At 42.3% G+C, this 19,734-nt stretch overlaps 1 protein-coding gene across 4 annotated transcripts in view; it reads left to right on the top strand.

The window, feature by feature from the left end:
• Positions 1 to 19,734, top strand: part of HIVEP1 (HIVEP zinc finger 1) — a 173,292-nt gene that overhangs the window by 128,643 nt on the left and 24,915 nt on the right. For all 4 annotated transcript variants that reach the window (XM_054018313.1, XM_054018311.1, XM_054018312.1 and 1 more), the window contains 2 exons: positions 8,649 to 8,782; positions 10,212 to 10,387. In XM_054018313.1, the coding sequence (XP_053874288.1) occupies positions 8,649 to 8,782; positions 10,212 to 10,387 (310 nt within the window). The remainder of the gene's footprint in view (positions 1 to 8,648; positions 8,783 to 10,211; positions 10,388 to 19,734) is intronic.

Here is a 19,734-nt window from a genome sequence, read left to right as displayed (position 1 = left end):
GGGGCCCCCTCTCCCCGCTGGCAGCAGTGAGCTCCGGAAGTGGGGGAAAGGCCTGCGGCAGCCCTGCAAGCCCCAACTTGCTCCTCTCCACAGTCCCCCCCCCACCCTCTACCTCTCTCCTCTCCAGGCCCCTGTGACTGCGCAGCCCTTTATAGCCTGCTGTGCAGCCATGCAGTTTAGAGGGAACTTAGGTGGGAGGGAGAGAAAGTGTACTATTCCCATCCCAATCCCCCAATTTGATAGTTCGGATGAAACAATTGCCAAGATAATGTCATTTAAAATGTGGTTACTGCTTTCTTAAGAATTTTCACTACCCGTTCCATATTATTGATTGATATTGTTCCAAAGAACCCATTAAATCTATAGAGTGAAGAACATGTTCAAAATAATATACGTAATCCACATACATATGAATAACACCGTTGACATGGAATCAGTGGTAAAAGAGCATCAGAGTCCTTCAGTGGCTCATATGTCCTCAACAGAAAGCCCTCATACTATTCAGCGCATTTGATAGTCTCCAACTGAAGGGAGACCCCTGACTGGAATAATAGGTTAAGAATGAAAATTCAAAATTGTTGAAGGAGCTTGCACAATATCTACCTGCTAATACCTAGTTATAGCTAATGTTACAGCATTTCATTTGTGTGAGCACCACAATAAGGTAAAAACATTGAGGTCTGAGAATGATATATGATTATACAATATGGTGTCTTCAGCTAAAAAGTGTTGGCTCCTTGCTTTGAAATATATGCATTTTGAATGCTGCCAGGTATTCATTGAATGCTGCCAGGTATGGGCCATTACAGGATTTCTGTTTCAATCCAGAGTATACAGTACAAATTACTTAATTTAATGGGACTTCAATACACTTTTCAAATGATTGTCTTGTATGTGCCTGACTATCTAGGCACAATTGAGTGAGTTAGAGGCAGTATAACTGGCTGCAATGTAGATGTTATATAAAATATTGCTGCAATGCATAGTAATATCTCATAGCACATATTTTATATCTATAACATTTATTCTCAAATCTGTTTGTGTCCTGAAAATTTTTTTTTTCTATGAGTGTCTCATTGCAGTTGGTGCTTCCCATACATGATCAGAATCTTTATTAGAGGATAATATTCTGTGCACATTTTGAATGAATTTGAGTAACTTTTCCTTCCACACTAAAACATTAACAGAAACTAGATAACTGGACATGGATGATCACCACATACAATCCATTAATTACCCTGTTTTTGTTATTAAACCCCCACCCCCCCCACACACACACACACACAAAACACCCAAAAGAATTTGCAAGTTGGTTTGTGTATTGGGAACTTCCTATGCACCCCCTCTTGCCCAGGGGTGGCTCTGCAGTGCCCTGCTAACAATTTCTCACTCAAAGGGCTTCTTAAACAAATGGCACCTGGGCTTTTCTTATCCATTCACCACCTTTTCTCGAGGGTCCAGGTTTATTCACATGCATAAAGTTCCAGAATCAAGCTGAAAGTCCCAAAACACAATCCGTCAGGTTTACCCTCTTGTTGGGTTATGCCCGGGCTTTTCCTGCCCCTCGTCCCAGGTCTGTCTTCTGGAGCCTGCTCACTCCCAGAAGTCTCCAGTTCGCTCCCAGGACTTCCTGCCTGAGTCACTCCCAGCCCTACTTGGTTGGAGCCTCAAGTTTCTGGCTCTGGCTACTAGACCGCTCTGGTATCGGGGTTTTTCCCCATATAAACCTTTCTCACTTCCTGCCGTTTCCTAGGCTTCCCCCTTCACTACAGCCACTTGCTGCACTTTATAGGGAATTGCATGATCCAACCCAGGTGTGCCTCTTCAGTAATCAGGGTTGACTAGCCCTAGGTCTTCCAGCCCTTAAGAGGCAAGCCACCCTGTTACAGTTCTGTTCTACAAGGCCTGTAATCAAATGCACAGCTTGGCTGACATAGTCTATCTTGTCCTTGAGCAGTCAGGTAAGCCTCCAGAATGGCAATGCCAAGGACACCAGCATTAGGCGCAGCAATGTAATTGCCTGCCTACTTCAGAGAGATACAAGGACAGCGAGCTATTGATTAATTTTATACTCTGATAATGAACATTTCTTTTTTTTCAAAGTAACTAAAACAAATTAAAATTTACCTTTTCATTGTGTGTGGGGAAACAGTCACTCTCTTGTCTGACAGAAGGATTTCAGTTGGTTTTTGCTTTAAGAATATTTCCACTCCATTCTTCCACCCCCCTGCCTCAAAAGTTAACAGGTGTGATCATTAAAAATTAACTACTCTCTAAGCTGCAAGGTGATAACATTTTTAATGCCTTGGTGTACTATAAAGATGTGGAAGAAAGGAGACTTTTTTTTGCAATGGCCACATATTTCAGTGTTTGTAAAACTAACAAACAGAGCGGTATGCTAATTTGCACTGAATTTGATGTTCGTTAGTAACTGATGTACCTTTCTGCAAATAGATTAAGAAGAGACTGTACCCTAAGAATTTTTCTGTATTGAAATGCTACACCAATAATATATTATAAATTGGCAACAAGGGTCAGTGTTTATCTAGTCTGCCTGAATTTGTTGTCCCAGGCACCAAAAGGTTAATTACTAAGAAAATGTAGAAATGTGCACATTGAGCTGTATCATCTTATAAAGAAAACTGTGCACTGTACAATGCAGTTTGAGATTCCTCTTTACATTTTCCTTACCATTTTGCCTGATGCGAGTTCTGTGCAGATTTTTTTTTTCTTTTTGGGTACAGCTGTAAGGCTTCAACATTAGCCCCAGAGATCAGTTTGTCTAGAATCATGCAAAGAATGTCTAGAACATACAAAATGATTATTTTGGGTTAGACTTCAGTGTACTGGCAGCACAACATTCTTTGTGCTGTGGCTATGTGAGGATTTGAATCTGGGTCAACAGGGCCTGAAATTGCCATGGAGGAAACACACCCCTGTCTGAGGGAAAGAAGTGTTGCTGTTCAGTGGCAAAGACTACAGTTTAGCAGCTCCAAAGGGATCTGTCTAGTACTTCTGTGCTGAAGAGAAGGCTAAGATACAAAATATTCAGAGGTGGGGACAGATATACCGTAAGGTTAGAAAAATAACTTCAGAATTGCAAGAGGGGCTGTAAGGATATTCTATTAAACGTCTATAGGCAGGAAAGTATTAGGGTGAAATCCCGGCCCTATTAAAGTCACTAGAAGTTTTGTCATCAGTTTCACTGGGGTGAAGACTTAACCCTTTGTATTAACAAAAAAAATGTACATTTCAATACAGACTGCTGTTTCTGTATCTATATTGCCACTGAATTGTATTATGTATTGCAAAGTCAGTATTTCTCTTTTTCTTGTTTCTACTTGTATCTGTTTCAAGATGTCTCACTCATATAGAAGATGAGATGTATTTAAATATTACTAAATTAAAACAAAAAACTTAAAGGGTTACTGTTATGACAGGTAGGCATTAAATTGGCCTTTTTTCCAGTTATGTGCATTTAGCCATTTTCTTTGGGAAAGCCAAGTTTTGTATTGACTTTTCACTATACTTTACTTTTTGTTTTTTTAAAAGAACAGTCATGAGCAGCCTCTGCAAAAACAAACCAATGTGCATGTACGATGGAGAAAAGAAAATTCTGTCGGAAAATAATTTCAGTTTAGAGCAGGGGTCGGCAACGTTTGGCTCGCCAGAGTAAGCACCCTGGCGGGCCGGGCCAGTTTATTTACCTGCTGACGCGGCAGGTTCGGCTGATCGCGGCCCCCACTGGCCGTGGTTCGCCGTCCCGGGCCAACGGGGCCGGCAGGAAGCAGCGTAGGCGAGGGATGTGCTGGCCGCGGCTTCCCACCGCCCCCGATTGGCCCGGGACAGCGAACCGCGGCCAGTGGGGACCGCGATCGGCCGAACCTGCCGTGTCAGCAGATAAATAAACTGGCCCAGCCCGCCAGGGTGCTTACCCTGACGAGCCACGTGCCAAACATTGCCGACCCCTGGTTTAGAGTATAAATAGTGAGTAACAAGATTCTGAATAATATTTTGACAAGTGTCCTTTTAAACAGAAGCTGCTGTCATATGTGGCCATTACTTACATTTACACTTATTCTGCTACCAAAGAAGCAAAATTATTAATTTTTCTTCAAGTTTATATGCTGATTTTTTTTCAAAGTATATTATTATGGTGAAGCTGGAAAGAAATTCATCTTCATTTCTCCAGCTTCTGACTGGCATCAAATTGAGTGACTAGCACTTGTTCTTAAAGGAGTTATAAAAGAAGAAAGTGCTGCAAGAAATCATCAAGTGAAGATTAATGTATACCTCAGATTGTGCGAAGGTTAGGATTAAAAAATAGAAATTAAGGCTTGAAAAGAGCTAGCATGTACCTTACCAATGCAGGATTTTTTCATACAGTATATTCTCAGCTGTTTCCTCCAGTCCAGTTCAGGTTTAAATGACTCAAGCAGTGGAGTTTGAACTGGTTTTTCTGGACGCTCAGAATGCTATTACAATATTGTCACCTTTCCGTGCTAATCCCAATCCTAAAAAAGACATTTCTATTGACATTAGCTGTCAGGAGAAGAGTAAAGATATGTTGAAGTAAATGCAGGCAATAAGGAAATCCAGGACCCTTTTCTGTTCTTTACCATTGACTGGAGCAGAGGAAATAGTGTGGGCATAGATCATTGATTCAAAGTACACCCCAAAAATGTGTGTAACGGAGGAGGGGCTATTGCTTCTAAAATAAATAAATACAGTATGTTCAAATAAATTAAAGGCCTGGTGAGCTAATGCAGTTTCTTGGACAGGAGAGGTAGCTACTTGGTCCAAACTCCATTTTCTTCCCTAGACATTACAAGCTCAATCACCTGACACTATCTGTGGTTTCTCAGTAGCTCTCTCTTAAGCCTAGTTACTACAGACGCCCCCCCGGGTTACGCAAATCCGCACTTATGGAAAAAGTTCCATAAGCTAAAAATAGGAGTTGGGATTTTTTTGGTGTGTGTGTGTGTGTGTGTGTGTGTGTGTGTGTGTGTGTGTGTGTGTGTGTGTGTGTGTGTGTGTGTAATGGTTGGGTATACGTTTCCGACTTACGCAAAATTCGAGTTATGCAAGGCGTAACGGAACGCTTGCGTAAGTTGGGGAGCATCTGTACCTAATTTTGTGTACTACTTTCTTAAAGTTTGATTCCCTCTCCGAGGTGATTCTTGATACATTCCACTGTGAGGATTTTTTGCCATCACTAGGCTGAAGAATGGAAAATACCTACTAACTGGATCATTTCCTTTCTTGGATTATGTGTGAAAGAACTTAAATCGGAGCAGTTTTATATTAAACTAGCAAACTATCTCAAAATATTAAAAAATGTTTTCCCTAAATGGCTCCGTGCCAATGGGGGAAAATGATTGAGTATTATAACATGAAAGTTATAGCTCTGGAAAACTTTGGTTCTGGGTGTAGTTTTCCATGGGACAGTTGTACTTGCCAGCAGTAGTTGTTAAATCCTGGTCTCTGTGCTGCATTAATCACTGTCACTCCAGTTTTATACCACTAACTGAAGTTGGTGGATTTAGTGTGGCACAAAACTGAATAATGCAGAGGTGAATTAGGCCCTTTGCCTCCAGTCATAACAACAGGAGGAAAGCCACTGAGAGGATTGTCAGGCATTAGTAATTGAAGAAAGGAAACTTTTACTGTGCAATATAATTTTTCTTATCAGTTGACCACTAGCTGTGGTCCTTTCGGTTAGGAGTGGGGCACATTAATGGATTGTTCTGCCTCTGCCTGCACTGTACCTCTCGTACAGATAGAGAGGACCTGAGTCTTCATGAGGGTCAATTTGGTACTTTTCACAAACACTATTTACAAAAAATAAATAAAAATGCAGATTTTCCTGATTACCCAGTGATTCCTGACAGGGCCGGCTCCAGCATTTCTGCTGCCCCAAGCAGCAAAAAAAAAAAAAAAAGCCGCGATCAGTGGCGGCAGTTCAGCGGCAGGTCCTTCACTCCTAGAGGGAGTGAGGGACCTGCTGCCCCCAAATTGCCACAGGTGCCGCCCCTCTCCCTTGGCCGCCCCAAGCACCTGCTTCTTAAGCTGGTGCCTGGAGCTGGCCCTGATTCCTGAAATTCTCTGACAGAAATTCAAATAACATTTCTATTCGTGCATTTCTGTAGTAGCAAAAGTTTTTCTACAGCTCACTGGGGTTATCTTGTATGAACACTAAAACCAGTGCTAAACTGCATAAAACCAGTTAATTAAAATATGTGACTATGGGAAGTGGGATAGTAGTTTTGAACACATGGATTTGAATATCCTGTCTCATCACCATTATTTATGCCATATATTTATAGAAAGGTTAAATTCATCTTAGTGCAGATGGCCCAAGAGCTTGTGAGCTACATAGACTAATTATCTCTGGATTCTCTTCCCCTTTTCCTTTTTATACCATTACAAATTAAATGTGAAAAAAAAAGTTAATTCATTAAGATTGAAAGATCAAGCACTTAAAGTCCGCAAATTCCAGGTGCTAGGAATGGTCACACACTGCTGGCCACATTGCACAGAAATTGTATTTTCTATTCCCTTTTCCCTTGTTAAACATAAATGTTAGTCTATTACTTTTTATAGTGTAAGCTATAACATATGCCATGAAATATACTGGAAGTTCAGTGTGGTTGAGTTAAGTTTGCACAGCCACTTGAACTTCTAGTATCTCCTGTCCAGAGATATCTTTATCCTTCATGTTGCATTAACAATATTTTTGCATGAGGGTGAAATTTATGTTCCACTGCATAAAGCCAGAATTATCAGGCTTGATGTGGAAGTAGTACACCTCTACCTCGATATAACGCTGTCCTCGGGAGCCAAAAAATCTTACCGTGTTATAGGTGAAACCGTGTTATATCGAACTTGCTTTGATCCACCGGAGTGCGCAGCCCTGCCCCCCTGGAGCACTGCTTTACCGCGTTATATCCGAATTTGTGTTAAATCAGGTCGCGTTATATCGGGGTAGAGGTGTATTTAGAGTGGAGGAAGGAAAGACCAGCATCAGTCAGGACACAGAGATGTATCAACCTTATATGCTGGAGTAGGAGTAGCAGCTGCAGCATCCTGCACTTGTGCAGACTGTTAGGGTCATTGGATATGCCAAATTATGAATATACTAGTTTCTCCTTTGACCCATCCCCAGTGCTGCACCTCTCTGCATCATACTCCTACACGTGCAAAAAGCAAAAGCATGTGGCACAGAGGAACTTGCGCAATCCCTTCATACCAGGATGACTGTCATCCTTTAAGAAATGTAGTTTAGTGTTTTAATATGCGATCAGTGTAAATAAATCGCTGAGGCATTGCCTTTCCTGTGAATCCTAAAACCTCCAGCATTCACTTTTATATTCAATAAAAAGCATTTAAAATAATGAGTCTAATATTTTTCTCCTACCATTTTATTGGCTTATTAGTATTAGAAAATGTGCTAGGTATGCCAGCTATGTGGGTAGAACAATTTATAAATATGGCTGTAATAATTGTCAGCTAATTAGATCATTGCCTCATTTTATAAATACCCTAGACTTGGAAGGATTAGATTTCAACTGGTAAATGTTGTAGCCTTCACAACAAAAATGATTTCCTTCTTTAATAATCAAGGGAAAACTAAAAAATTATTTTGCATTGTTAGATGACTGGTACACTCTCCATTTTTTCTGGCAATAAGAACACATGGAATACTGTTATCAAGGGTTTTTGGAATCACTGCTTTGAAAGTTACTAAATTGTGGATGGACCACTCTTACAGTGAAAATATAAACATATTTTTAAATTAATATAACCTGTAAGTATCTCTTCTTTGTATACGTCTGTCTTTCTCCCCCTCTTCATCTCTGTTGCCAGTTGTCAGCCGCCCCCGGAGGCAATGAGATACTAGTGGTTCATGTGTCCCTGGTAGAATTTGAGCATTGCAGCTACAAGACAGGAATTTTTGAGGGAGACATGTCCCCCACAGTCCCCTGTGACAGCTCTAATGAGCAAGTGGTTGGAATATATGGTGCTCATAAAATGTTGTCCTGATACAATACCAGTAGTAACAGAGGAGAAAGTGGAAATAATTGGTTTGTATGGCTCAAATTTCTCACTTCTAGTCAAACTATGGAGGACAGTAGCACCCAGTGCTGCTGAGGGACATCACCCAAGAGAGTCCTGAGGTTGCAGCTGGCATGACAGCCACTGACTTCATGGCTTCTGCCACAGATAAGAGGCCGAGAGACATGGGAGGGCCTCTTCAGATTTCAGGGGACTAAGTAGGTTTGTAGCCCAAACTTCATGCTTGTTCCTTAACCCCACCTAAGCCGAGCCCTTGACAACAGAATGAGGAGGCTACTTTGAATGCAAACTCACAGCATTCCCGTTTGCCATGAGAGAGTAACTTCCATAAGGGTCAATGGGTCCATAAATTCTCAATGTGTAGTAAGAAAAAGTAGGAAATCAGCTTAGTAGAACATCTTTGTTCCAAAGATTTGCAATCGGTGTTACGGGTATGGCTTCTAAAGCAATTATTTGTGCATATAATTGGTTTTTTACTTTGTTTATTCTTAATTTACTGACTTGAATAACATAATGAAGGGTGTTAACATCAGCTGTCGTCAGAAATTTATAAATTTCCTATTTTCTTTCAGCGGGCATTAAATAAAAAAAAATTGACTCCAAGTGAATTCAGCAATAAAGAAAACTCTGAAACGAGCACTGAGCACGATAAAGAAAATTCCTTTACCAAAACCGAACCAAGAAGAGTTAAAATATTTGATGGAGGGCAAGTATATATGTTTTTAACCAAACACTATTGGGGATAATTATTTCTTGGTTCTGGGCTTTGTTTGAAAGTATGATGATCTTTCCTCTTTCAATTTATTTCAATTAACCATTCCTAAACTGGCATGTAGACCAACAATGGTCTCTGGGGATGCTTCCTGGTTTTCCCTAGAGAAACAGCAAGTCATATGTTCCATGGTGGTGCACAGATAAAAGGAGAAAGATTAAATGAAGAAACAGTAGAGAGTGGGATTAATTTTTTCCAAAGATCACAACACTCATCACATTAAAAATGTCTGATGTTATAGCTAGATATGGCCATAGGCATAGGTATTTTCCTAATTTTACCAGTCCATGTAAATGATTTCTGTTGCTGCCACAATGATGGTATGTGATTGTGGATGGGAGGGGAGCTTGTCTAAGTGATCAGGCCTGGGCAGGATGGTGGTCCTCAATACAATCTCTGTTCACATGCAGTCTATGCTGTAAAAAAGTTGGAGAGCTCTAGTTTGCAAATCACTCTGAAAATTTTACTGAAAATAATAAAGTACTGTAACATTTTGCATCAGATATTAAATGCTCATCAAAATAACAATCACTTGCATGTGGTACCCTCCATGTAACATATTACAACAGTTCTTTGTAATAGTAAAGTAACACTGACATTTTTAAAGGTTTTGGGGGGGCACAATGAGAAGAGAGACGACATGACTTAGGTGATTGGTAATGAAATCTCAGGGCCGTTCATTTCTAGGCTGATGAATCCAATTCAGGGCAATGGTGAGCATAAGTTTGTTACCATCTGTCCAGGCAAAGTGATGTTGCTTTTCTCTGCCCATTTCCTAATGGGTAGAATCCATTTCACAAAAAATCATCATCTCAAGTGGCATCCTGGATGATGTTCTCAGCAGAGAAGCCAAGTAATGAATGGCAGCAGACTCTGAAGTACACTTTCATCCAGAGGGGGTCCCACTAGGTTAAGATTGAAGTACATTGGCAGGGAGATGTGAGGAATTTTTCACTGTCATAACCCAGGCTATTCCTGTTACATAGACGTCAGTCTCCAACATGATGTTCTTTTAGCACCTTCCTCCTCCCCACAAAAATTGACCGTTTTTAGAAGTGTGTGTATGTGTTAAACAGAATTAAGATTAAGTTTGGAATCTAGATGTTTGTCGTCTGGGGGGAAGCCCATTCTTAAAGACATTAGGATTCCACTCTAAACCTTTTGTTGGCTTGCTAGTAAAATAACTGAAGACTAAAATGCCATGAGTTGATCAGAGACAGACTTTGATTTGGATGTCATTCATTCACATATTGCATTATTTCTGGAATTCTGTTCATTCTACTGCAATTCTAATTTTCGGACTTTATCTAGAAAATAACCCACTTCATAACAAACTTCCTCACTGTTACCATATTGTTGTTAGGTACAAATCAAATGAAGAATACGTGTATATTCGGGGAAGAGGAAGGGGAAAGTACATCTGTGAAGAATGTGGTATACGTTGTAAGAAACCAAGTATGTTGAAGAAGCATATTCGTACACATACGGATGTCCGTCCTTACCACTGCAACTACTGCAACTTCTCCTTCAAAACTAAAGGTAGAGGCACTTGTCGCAGCTAGTTATTTTTTCCTTTTTCTTTTTTACCTACTTGAAACTGTGCTTTTTTTTTTTTTTTTTTTTTTTTTTGAGAAATCTAAACAGCAAGAGTGGATATAGAGTATGGAGGTGATAAAATGAATTGAATAAGTGGTTTTGCGGTAACAACTATAAAATGATGTGTTCTAATTCAAGCAATGTCCCTATGGGTGCTCCACTTGTGCCTTTGATTAGAGATTTATTGTGTAGATCCTGGTCAGGCCACACATGAGTCATACCCATCTTCATACTCCTTATCGAGTGCATATAAGGCCATGCAGTCTAACCATCCTCAATTCCTTCTCAATGGACTTGGTCTGAGACAGAGTGCTAGTGTGCCCACTTGTCTTCAGTCTCATTTTCTTTCTTTACCTTTCCTTAAATTTAATTTTATATAAATATTTCATTTTGTAGAGAGGTTTGTTCTATAATCATGGGCGGGGGGATGTTTGTTTGTTTTTTCCTTTGAGATCCCCATCATCCCAGGGTATGCCAGAGTCTCTGGGTTTTAAACATTGCCACAGTTGCTGGGAAGCTATGCTGGTCAGTGACAGGTATTCTTGGCATATCTGTTGCTTGGAGAAACATATATCAGGCAAAAGTGTATCGTCTGTTCAGCATTTGAAGGCAGAGCTAGGAAGAATCTGGAGACAAAGCTTAAACTCTTAACGATGGAATGTTCTCTCCATCTGGCCTTGGATCCAGGCAAGGAGATCCCATCTCCATCCCCACACAGCAGTCTCTGAATGAGAATAGTGTCCCATCAATATCTACATGCTTGTCCAGGTCTACTCTGGAAGGATCATTGGAGGACTCAGGGAAGACTCCTAGACAGAGGGCCAATTCTCTGCTTTGAGAAAGCCTTCATCTCCTCAAAGTAAGATCACATTGAAGATCTCACATCCCAATATGGGTACTGCAGAGTCTCCATGTTCTGTCAGTACCGACCCTGTGCCTGGAGCTCTGAGCTCCTCTAAGCCTAAAGGCACCAAACATGCTTCGGTACCAGGATCCTTCTCCATGCCACAGCAGCAGGACACTGCAGTGAAGGAGTCTAAGCACTCTACTCCTAAAAGGACAACACCTAAAACATACTCAGTACTCTCCATTCCTAGGCCAGGGAGATGATGTACCAGGGAGAGGGCATACTTTGTATTCTGTCTCAGTTCCTCCCAAGCCATCTTCTTCAGTATTGTCTATTTCCATCAGATGAGACTTACTAGAGCAGTCTATGCTGTTGGCTGACTGTGAAACTTGCCCCATACCAACCCACCCTGTACCACAGGAATTCAGACACTCCAGTGATTTATTCGTTTCAGATGAGCTGAAGTCTCACTAATAATGGTTATCAAATGTCTGTTGGTAGCGAGAGTGACGTGGTGACTGAGACTGTACTTTTCTCCAGTACCATTCAGTCCTCCAGCACCTTCAAAAAGTGGCAGAGCACTTCCTTTAGATGAGGAGTTCTCTTCTGACTCCCAATCTCAGTGCAGAATTCCACTACTCACCAAAGGAACGTCCCTCCTGTTACTTTTGGGGAGAGAAGGGAGTTACACCCAGGACAAATCCGTGCCCCAAACTGATTCAAGCACCATTGGATGCCACCTCCCATGTCCAATGGACCCCCTCAGTGGCTATCCTGGGATCCTTGGCCTAAATATCAACAGCAATTCTCATGCGTCCCTAGTCTTTCGCTTGGAGAGCACAGAAGGAGACTTTCTCCTACTTCATCTCTCCCTCCTCCTTTACCTCACATGCAGGAGGCCAGAACAGATAAGGATGCTACTTTGCAAACGAATATCTCCTCATCCTCCCCAGATGAGATGATTATGCCTCCTCCACCTTCTTTGGCTGATGATTTCAAATAGTTCCAGGACTTAATGAAATGTATTGCAGACTCTTTGCAGATCCCCATAGAGGAGGTCAGAGTCAAAGCATAAGTTCCTGGATATTCTCCAGTGGACACCCTTTGCTCGAGTAGCCTTGCCAATTAATGAGATCCTGTTGGATCCTACCAAGACCATCTGGCAGACCCTGGTTAACAATACCACCGACATGCAAGCATGCCGATTTTAAAAAAAAGTCCGAACAAGGACTCTGAATTTTTGTTTTCCAATCTTTCACCTAACTCTCTGGTTGTGGAAGCAGTGAATGAACATAAGATTCCCAAACAACTTGCTGAAGGCACAAACATCCAGGACAGTGGCTCTTGCAGCTATAACTTCGTTGTGGGAACTGGGGTATTGGTTTTCAGCCTTCGACCTTCAGGATGCGTATGTTCATGTCACCATTTATCTAGCTCACAAGAGATTCCTTCAGTTTCTGATCAGTCAAGATCACTTCCAGTATCAGGTGCTTCCTTTTGGCCTATCTTCTGCCCCAAGGTTATTCTTGAAAGTATTAGAGGTAGTCATTGCCTATCTTCATCTGGGGATAATTGTTTTTCCATGCCTTGACAACTGGCTATTCAAGGGCCAGTCTTACAACGAGATTCTCTTCACCATAAAGACAGCAGTGTCTCTGTTCCACAGGCTAGTTCTTCATCTCAACATCAAAAAATCCACTCTAAGCCCTGTGCAAAGGATAGAATTTATAAGGGCATCCTTAGATGCAGTATGAGCAAGAGCTTACCTTCCCATGGATAGGGTCATGGCCTTAACAAACCTCATCTCAAAAATTCAAATCAGTCCACAGACATCAACAAGAAATTGCCTTCAACTATTCAGACACATGGCAGCTTGTACTTTTGTGACACAACGTGTTAGGTAATGCCTTTGATGTTTCCAGGGCTGGCTCAGGATGGTTTATGCCCCCAAACAAATGCAGCCTGCAGAAACTGGTGTCAGTCGCTCATCAAGTACAAGACACTCAATTGGTGGAAAGACCCAGACAATGTTTGTGCAGGTGTTCCATGCATCCAGCTCTCCCCAGCCATCACCATAATGACAGCTGCAACTCTGGTGGGTTGGGGAGAACATTTAGGGATCCACACCATTCAAGGCAAATGGTCTGCACAAGAAGCATAGTTGCACATCAACATCCTGCAGCTGAGGACAGTCAGAAGTGCCTGTATCTACTTCCTGCCATTAAATCAGGAGCAGTTTCATAAAAATCATGACAGACAACGTAGTCTGCATGTTCTATATCAACTGGTGTGATGGACGGTGGGGTAGGCATGAGATCCTCTTTGTGTGAAACAGTGAGGCTATGGAACCATTGTATAACCAACCGCATCCTAATTTTGGCAGTCTGCCTCTCGGGTACAAAACACTATGGCTGATGACTTCAGGCACTTCTCAAGCAATTACAAATGGGAGATGGACTCCTGGATTCTCAGTCACATTTTCCTGACTTGGGGAGTTACAGAAGTGAATCTCTTTGCTACCTTAACCAACAAGAAGTGCAAACCATTTTAATTGAGAGGGGGTGTGGCCGCCCACTCACTGGGGGAAGTGCTTTCCTTGTTCTATGGACAAAGGGCCTTCTGTATGCATTTCCTCCAGTGCCCCTGATATTTAAGGTGATAAACATGATCAAGCAAGACAAAGCCAAGATGATATTAATAGTTCCAGTGTGGCCCAGACAGGCCTGTTACCCTTATCTGATTCACCTTGCTGTTTGCCCAGTGATGAGTCTTTCATCCATCCTGGGACCTGGTGATGGGGGAGAGGCCCGGAATCCGGGCTCTAGCTCAAGCCTAAATGTCTACATCGCAATTTTACAACCCCAGAGCCTGAGTCAAATGAAATGGACCAGCCAAGGGTATTTAATGGCAGTGTAGACATACTCAGTCTCATTACATCCACATACTAAATTTTCTATCTAAGGTGTCATCTGAATTTCATATCTGTTAAGATATCTATCTTCTAGTTTTCCTTGTGAAGCCACATCACACCAGGATGGATGTTGCCTTCTATACCCTAGACGTCAGGAGAACACTAGCCTCTGATTTGTACCAAACCAGATCATTTAGAAAATCTCCAAGACTATCAATTGCTGAATGTCCAAAGGATCCACAATCTTCACCCAGAGACTCTCCAGTGGATTTTTGGATGTATTATTCTTTGTTATGAATCTGCCCATTTACAACCTCCTCCTAAGGTATTAACCATTCCACGAGCTCTTTCTCTACCTCTGACATTACTCAAAAACATTCCCCTTGGATAGATCTTCAGAGCTGCAGCTTGGTCTGCAATACATACGTTTTCCAAGCACTACGTGGTGGTTCATTCTTCTAGATGAGACGCTGCCTTGGGCATGCAGTCTTGTTTTTAGTATTGGACTCGACTTCAAAGCTTCCTCATGTTGAGGATTCTGCTTGAAAGTCACCTGAAATGGGGAACCCAAAGGGACGCTATTCAAAGAAAAAAGAGAGGTTACTCTCCTGGTGCAGTAACAAGTTCTTTGTCCCTGTGAATGCTCTGCCACCTGTCCTCTTTCCCCTGTTTCAGTGTTTCTTGTATGGGACTTTGTGATGGAGAACAAACTGAGGTCAGTTTGCCTGTGCAGCCCTATATGCCCTAGGTGTGCAGCACGAGCAGGCACTACCACCAAAAATTTCCGATTGAAGGCACATGGGGGTGTAAGCGCATCTAAAGTGCAGCACCCCTAGGGAGACACATCTTGAAGAACTCCAGTAACTGCACAAGGTGAGTAACCTCTGATTATAAATCATTACCTACTCACCTGACACTTAGTTTTCAGGATTCTCAGCCCTGTGAAGAACTCTTAATTGTCTGAGAGTGTGGTTCTGCACTGCTCTTAAAAAATAAAATTTTAAATTCTGACATTGTATGTAACAGTTATGTTTCTAATTTAACTTAGTTTCCTTCTCTGAGTGGCCTCTGCACATTCCTAAGAGTGGGAATGTGCAGAGGTTATTTCAAAGAACTCTGGTTACAGGTGACTAGCCTTCATTTTTAGATTTGCTTGTTCTAGGTTCGTGTATATTGTACTTGTGATTAGATTTGCAAAGGATTAAAGTAATTACCAATCTTAATATTTCTCACCAAGTGATTCTTCAAGAATATGGATTTTCTATTTTACTTGCTTTGACACCATCTCTGGGCTCTCAACACTCTGTGTCACATCTGCTGACCTTCTAGCCAAGATGACATTGGGTGGGTAGTCTCTGAGCCTCCATCAGGAGCAGCCAGAGAAATTGATAGGGAGGCACTCCCATTCCTCATCATTCTCACCACCTAGGATCTGGGAGTTCTGAATTGCAGAGGCAGCACAATCATATATGGGTTTCTGAGTCTAGAGCAGGAGACTAAGCTAGCTTCAATTTGACCTTTAAATGATCAGTCCTTTTCGAACACAATTATTTTCTTAACTATAGAATTCTGTCTCATGTGGCTGAACTGTTTTCTTACTCTGTTACTCATTCAACTAACAAACACTGTACTAATGACATGCTCATTATAGTGTTTTTAAATTATTTTAATTTTTTTTTTAATCTGATCTTTGCTTTAAATTTTCACGCAACTAAATCACTATGATCTCAGAGAAACTCTTGTGTTAAGTAAGGTCATGCCTAGTCAGCACTGGAGTGGAAACCTTCCTACAGTATCTTGTTTTGTTTTGAAAGTGATACACGTAATTCAGCAGGTGGGTCAAAATTTAGTAGTCCGTCACAGTGTAGGGAGTACACGTGTTGTTTGTGGTGCAGTCTTTTAGATGAAATGTCAAACTGAGGCCTTAATCACTTCTGATCATGAAAGATCCCATGGGAGTTTTTGCAAGAGTGGGTGTGCTGGCCATATTCCAAACTCAAATAATTAAATTCCACCTACCTCAATTCCCCTGTCACTTTAGTTGGATACAGTATTTTTATTCACTTCCTATCCTAAACTGTTGTGCAATGCTCTGGTTGCCACAATGACTATTGCATTCAGTCAAAACAGACACCCTGGTTTTCCAGGTTGGGGGTTAGGCACAGAGCTAACAACCCTGTCCCATAAAAACACAAAATATGTTACGGAAACAGTGACTGAGAAATTGACCATTACTGTGTGTGATGGCCTCCAGGAGTCAATGTGACTGCCAGTGGTGAAAACCAAAAGGAAGCCACTGGCATGAAGACTGAAGTGCTCAACACCAAGACAAAAACCAGACTTGGTTTTTGGAATGTACGGAAAATGTATAAAGCAGGGAAGCTAGCTCAGGTCACAGCAGAGATGAGACGCTACAGCTTACACATCCTGGGTGTCAGCAAGAGGAGATGGATGGGATCAGGAAGATTAACTACAGCCTGGCTGCGAAGATGGTGTCGCCAGGAGGGCTTTGGCTTCCTAGACCCCGGGATGCTATTCGAGGAAGGACTGCTAGGCAGAGATGGCGTTCACCTTTCGAGGAGAGGAAAGACCCTATTCGGACACAGACTGGCTAACCTAGTGAGGAGGGCTTTAAACTAGGTTCGACGGGGACAGGTGAGCAAAGCCCACAGGTAAGTGGGGAACATGGAGACCGGGGAGATGGGTCGGAAACAAGAGGAGTGTGGGCTATATTGGCAGAGAGAAAGGAGAGTCAGGACAAAACTGGGAGGAAAGATCAAACCAGTATCTTAGATGCCTATATACAAATGCGAGAAGTATGGGGAATAAGCTGGAAGAACTGGAAGTGCTAATAAATAAATACAACTATGACATTGTTGGCATCACTGAAACTTGGTGGGATAATACACATGATTGGAATGTTGGTGTGGATGGGTACAGCTTGCTCAGGAAGGATAGACAGGGGAAAAAGGGAGGAGGTGTTGCCTTATATATTAAAAATGTATGATATGATGCAAATGATGTCGCTCTCCTATCATATACCCAACACCATATACAAGAAAAAACAACTCGACTCAACTAACAAAATCATCCAAAGCCCAAGATTTGGTGGTGATGGGGGACTTCAACTATCCGGATATATGTTGCTTGAAAAAAGCCTCATCCACCTCTTCCACCTGGTTAGGTGGCCTGTAGTAGACTCCTAGCATGACATCTCCCTTGTTTTTTGCCCCTTTAAGCCTAACCCAGAGACTCTCAACACTTCCGTCTCCTATGTCCATCTCTACCTCAGTCCAAGTGTGTACATTTTTAATATACAAAAAAAACAACTCGACTCAACACATTCAGCCAGCAAATTGGACTGAAAATCAACCACAGTAAGACAGATATTATGACCTTTAGTATTGCCTCACCATCACCAGTACAGATAGAGGATTATGGTCTCACCAATGTAGAAACTTGGGCAGCACCATCAGCCAGGACTGTGGAACAAGCCAGGACATCAAGAACAAAATCAATAAAGCCAGGAACACCTTCAGGAGCTTACATACAGTCTGGAAATAATCAAAATACAACACCAAAACCAAACTCAAGATTTATCAGAGCTGCATACTTTAAACACTACTTTGTAGTGCAGAATGCTGGGGAACGAGAAAGTATGACATATCCAAACTGTCTTCATTCCGTACAACCTGCCTCAGAAAAATCCTCTGTATCTTTTGGCCCAGAAGAATCTCAAACCAAGATCTATTGACACAGTGCAGCCAAGAGGATCTGAGCACCATCATTGCCAGGAGGCACTGGAGATGGATCGTTCATGTGCTTTGGATAGAAACTGATTCCATCACCAGCGTAGCAATAATATGGACACCTGAAAGCAGGCAAAAATGAGGCCTCCTGAAAACAACATGGCGAAGAGCTGTGGAAGCCAAACTGAAAAACCTGGGGCACAGCTGGGGAATCATTGACAGACTTGCCTGAAACAGACAGGAGTGGAGGACCTTCGTCACTGCCCTAAACGCCAGATACATAATAGGAACATGATGATGATGATGATTCAGTCAAAAGAGGAGGATGCTTCTCAGTGGGTGGTGAACCTGACTTCCACAGTGACAAACATTCAGGCAGCCTTTGGGAGTCTCGCATCCCCTCCAAATTAGAGAGACAAGGTGAGTGAGGTACTATCTTTTATTGGACCAGATGTTGGTGAGAGAGACAACAGGAAACAGGCCAGTCAAAGATATTCTCTCACCCACTTTGTCTCTCTAATATCCTGGGACCGTCACAGAATCATAGAATCATAGAATATCAGAGTTGGAAGGGACCTCAAGAGGTCATCTAGTCCAACCCCCTGCTCAAAGCAGGACCAATTCCCAGCTAAATCATCCCAGCCAGGGCTTTGTCAAGCCGGGCCTTAAAAACCTCCAAGGAAGGAGACTCCACCACCTCCCTAGGTAACGCATTCCAGTGTTTCACCACCCTCCTAGTGAAATAGTTTTTCCTGATATCCAACCTGGACCTCCCCCACTGCAACTTGAGACCATTGCTCCTTGTTCTGTCATCTGCCACCACTGAGAACAGCCGAGCTCCATCCTCTTTGGAACCCCCCTTCAGGTAGTTGAAGGCTGCTATCAAATCCCCCCTCATTCTTCTCTTCTGGAGACTAAACAATCCCAGTTCTCTCAGCCTCTCCTCATAAGTCATGTGCTCCAGACCCCTAATCATTTTTGTTGCCCTCCGCTGGACTCTTTCCAATTTTTCCACATCCTTCTTGTAGTGTGGGGACCAAAACTGGACACAGTATTCCAGATGAGGCCTCACCAATGTCGAATAAAGGGGAACGATCACGTTCCTCGATCTGCTGGCAATGCCCCTACTTATACAGCCCAAAATGCCGTTAGCCTTCTTGGCAACAAGAGCACACTGTTGACTCATATCCAGCTTCTCGTCCACTGTGACCCCTAAGTCCTTTTCAGCAGAACTGCTACCTAGCCATTCGGTCCCTAGTCTGTAGCAGCTACAGCTGCTGTGACAGCTGTGACAACACTGCATATCTACACAGCTGTGACAACACTGCATATCTCCTTCAAATTGTAAGCTCTGGTCAAGATTTAAGAGCTGATCTAAGAAGTTGAGAGAGAACAGGCTAAAACTCCTGCTAATTGAGTGCTCACTGAGACTCGTGGGTCCATGTCACCCCAATGTACATGGGACCTGCTTGCTTCTGCTCTAGCGGTAAGCAAAGACCCTGGGGGCTCTGCAGCAGACCTTCAAAGAAGAAAAGATTCCATTCTCTTAAACAGGATAAGAAATGGGGAAAGTCCCCCTTGGGTCTGGGTCTTAGGAGACCTCGCATCCTGCTACAGATACTTCTGAGGCTCTCATTTCCTCCAGTACCAAATCTGCAACTGTGGCAAAGAAGCCACTTACCTAGAAGCTTCCTTAAGTGGCATCAACGTCTGGACTGGACTGCTTTCAAAACATAGGGATTGCAGAGTCTAGACAAAATTCTCAGAGCACACTTATTATTCT

Source organism: Malaclemys terrapin, chromosome 2 (assembly GCF_027887155.1).
Source record: "Malaclemys terrapin pileata isolate rMalTer1 chromosome 2, rMalTer1.hap1, whole genome shotgun sequence".
Taxonomy (NCBI): Eukaryota; Metazoa; Chordata; order Testudines; family Emydidae; genus Malaclemys; species Malaclemys terrapin.
This window is presented reverse-complemented; position numbering and strand designations above follow the sequence as displayed.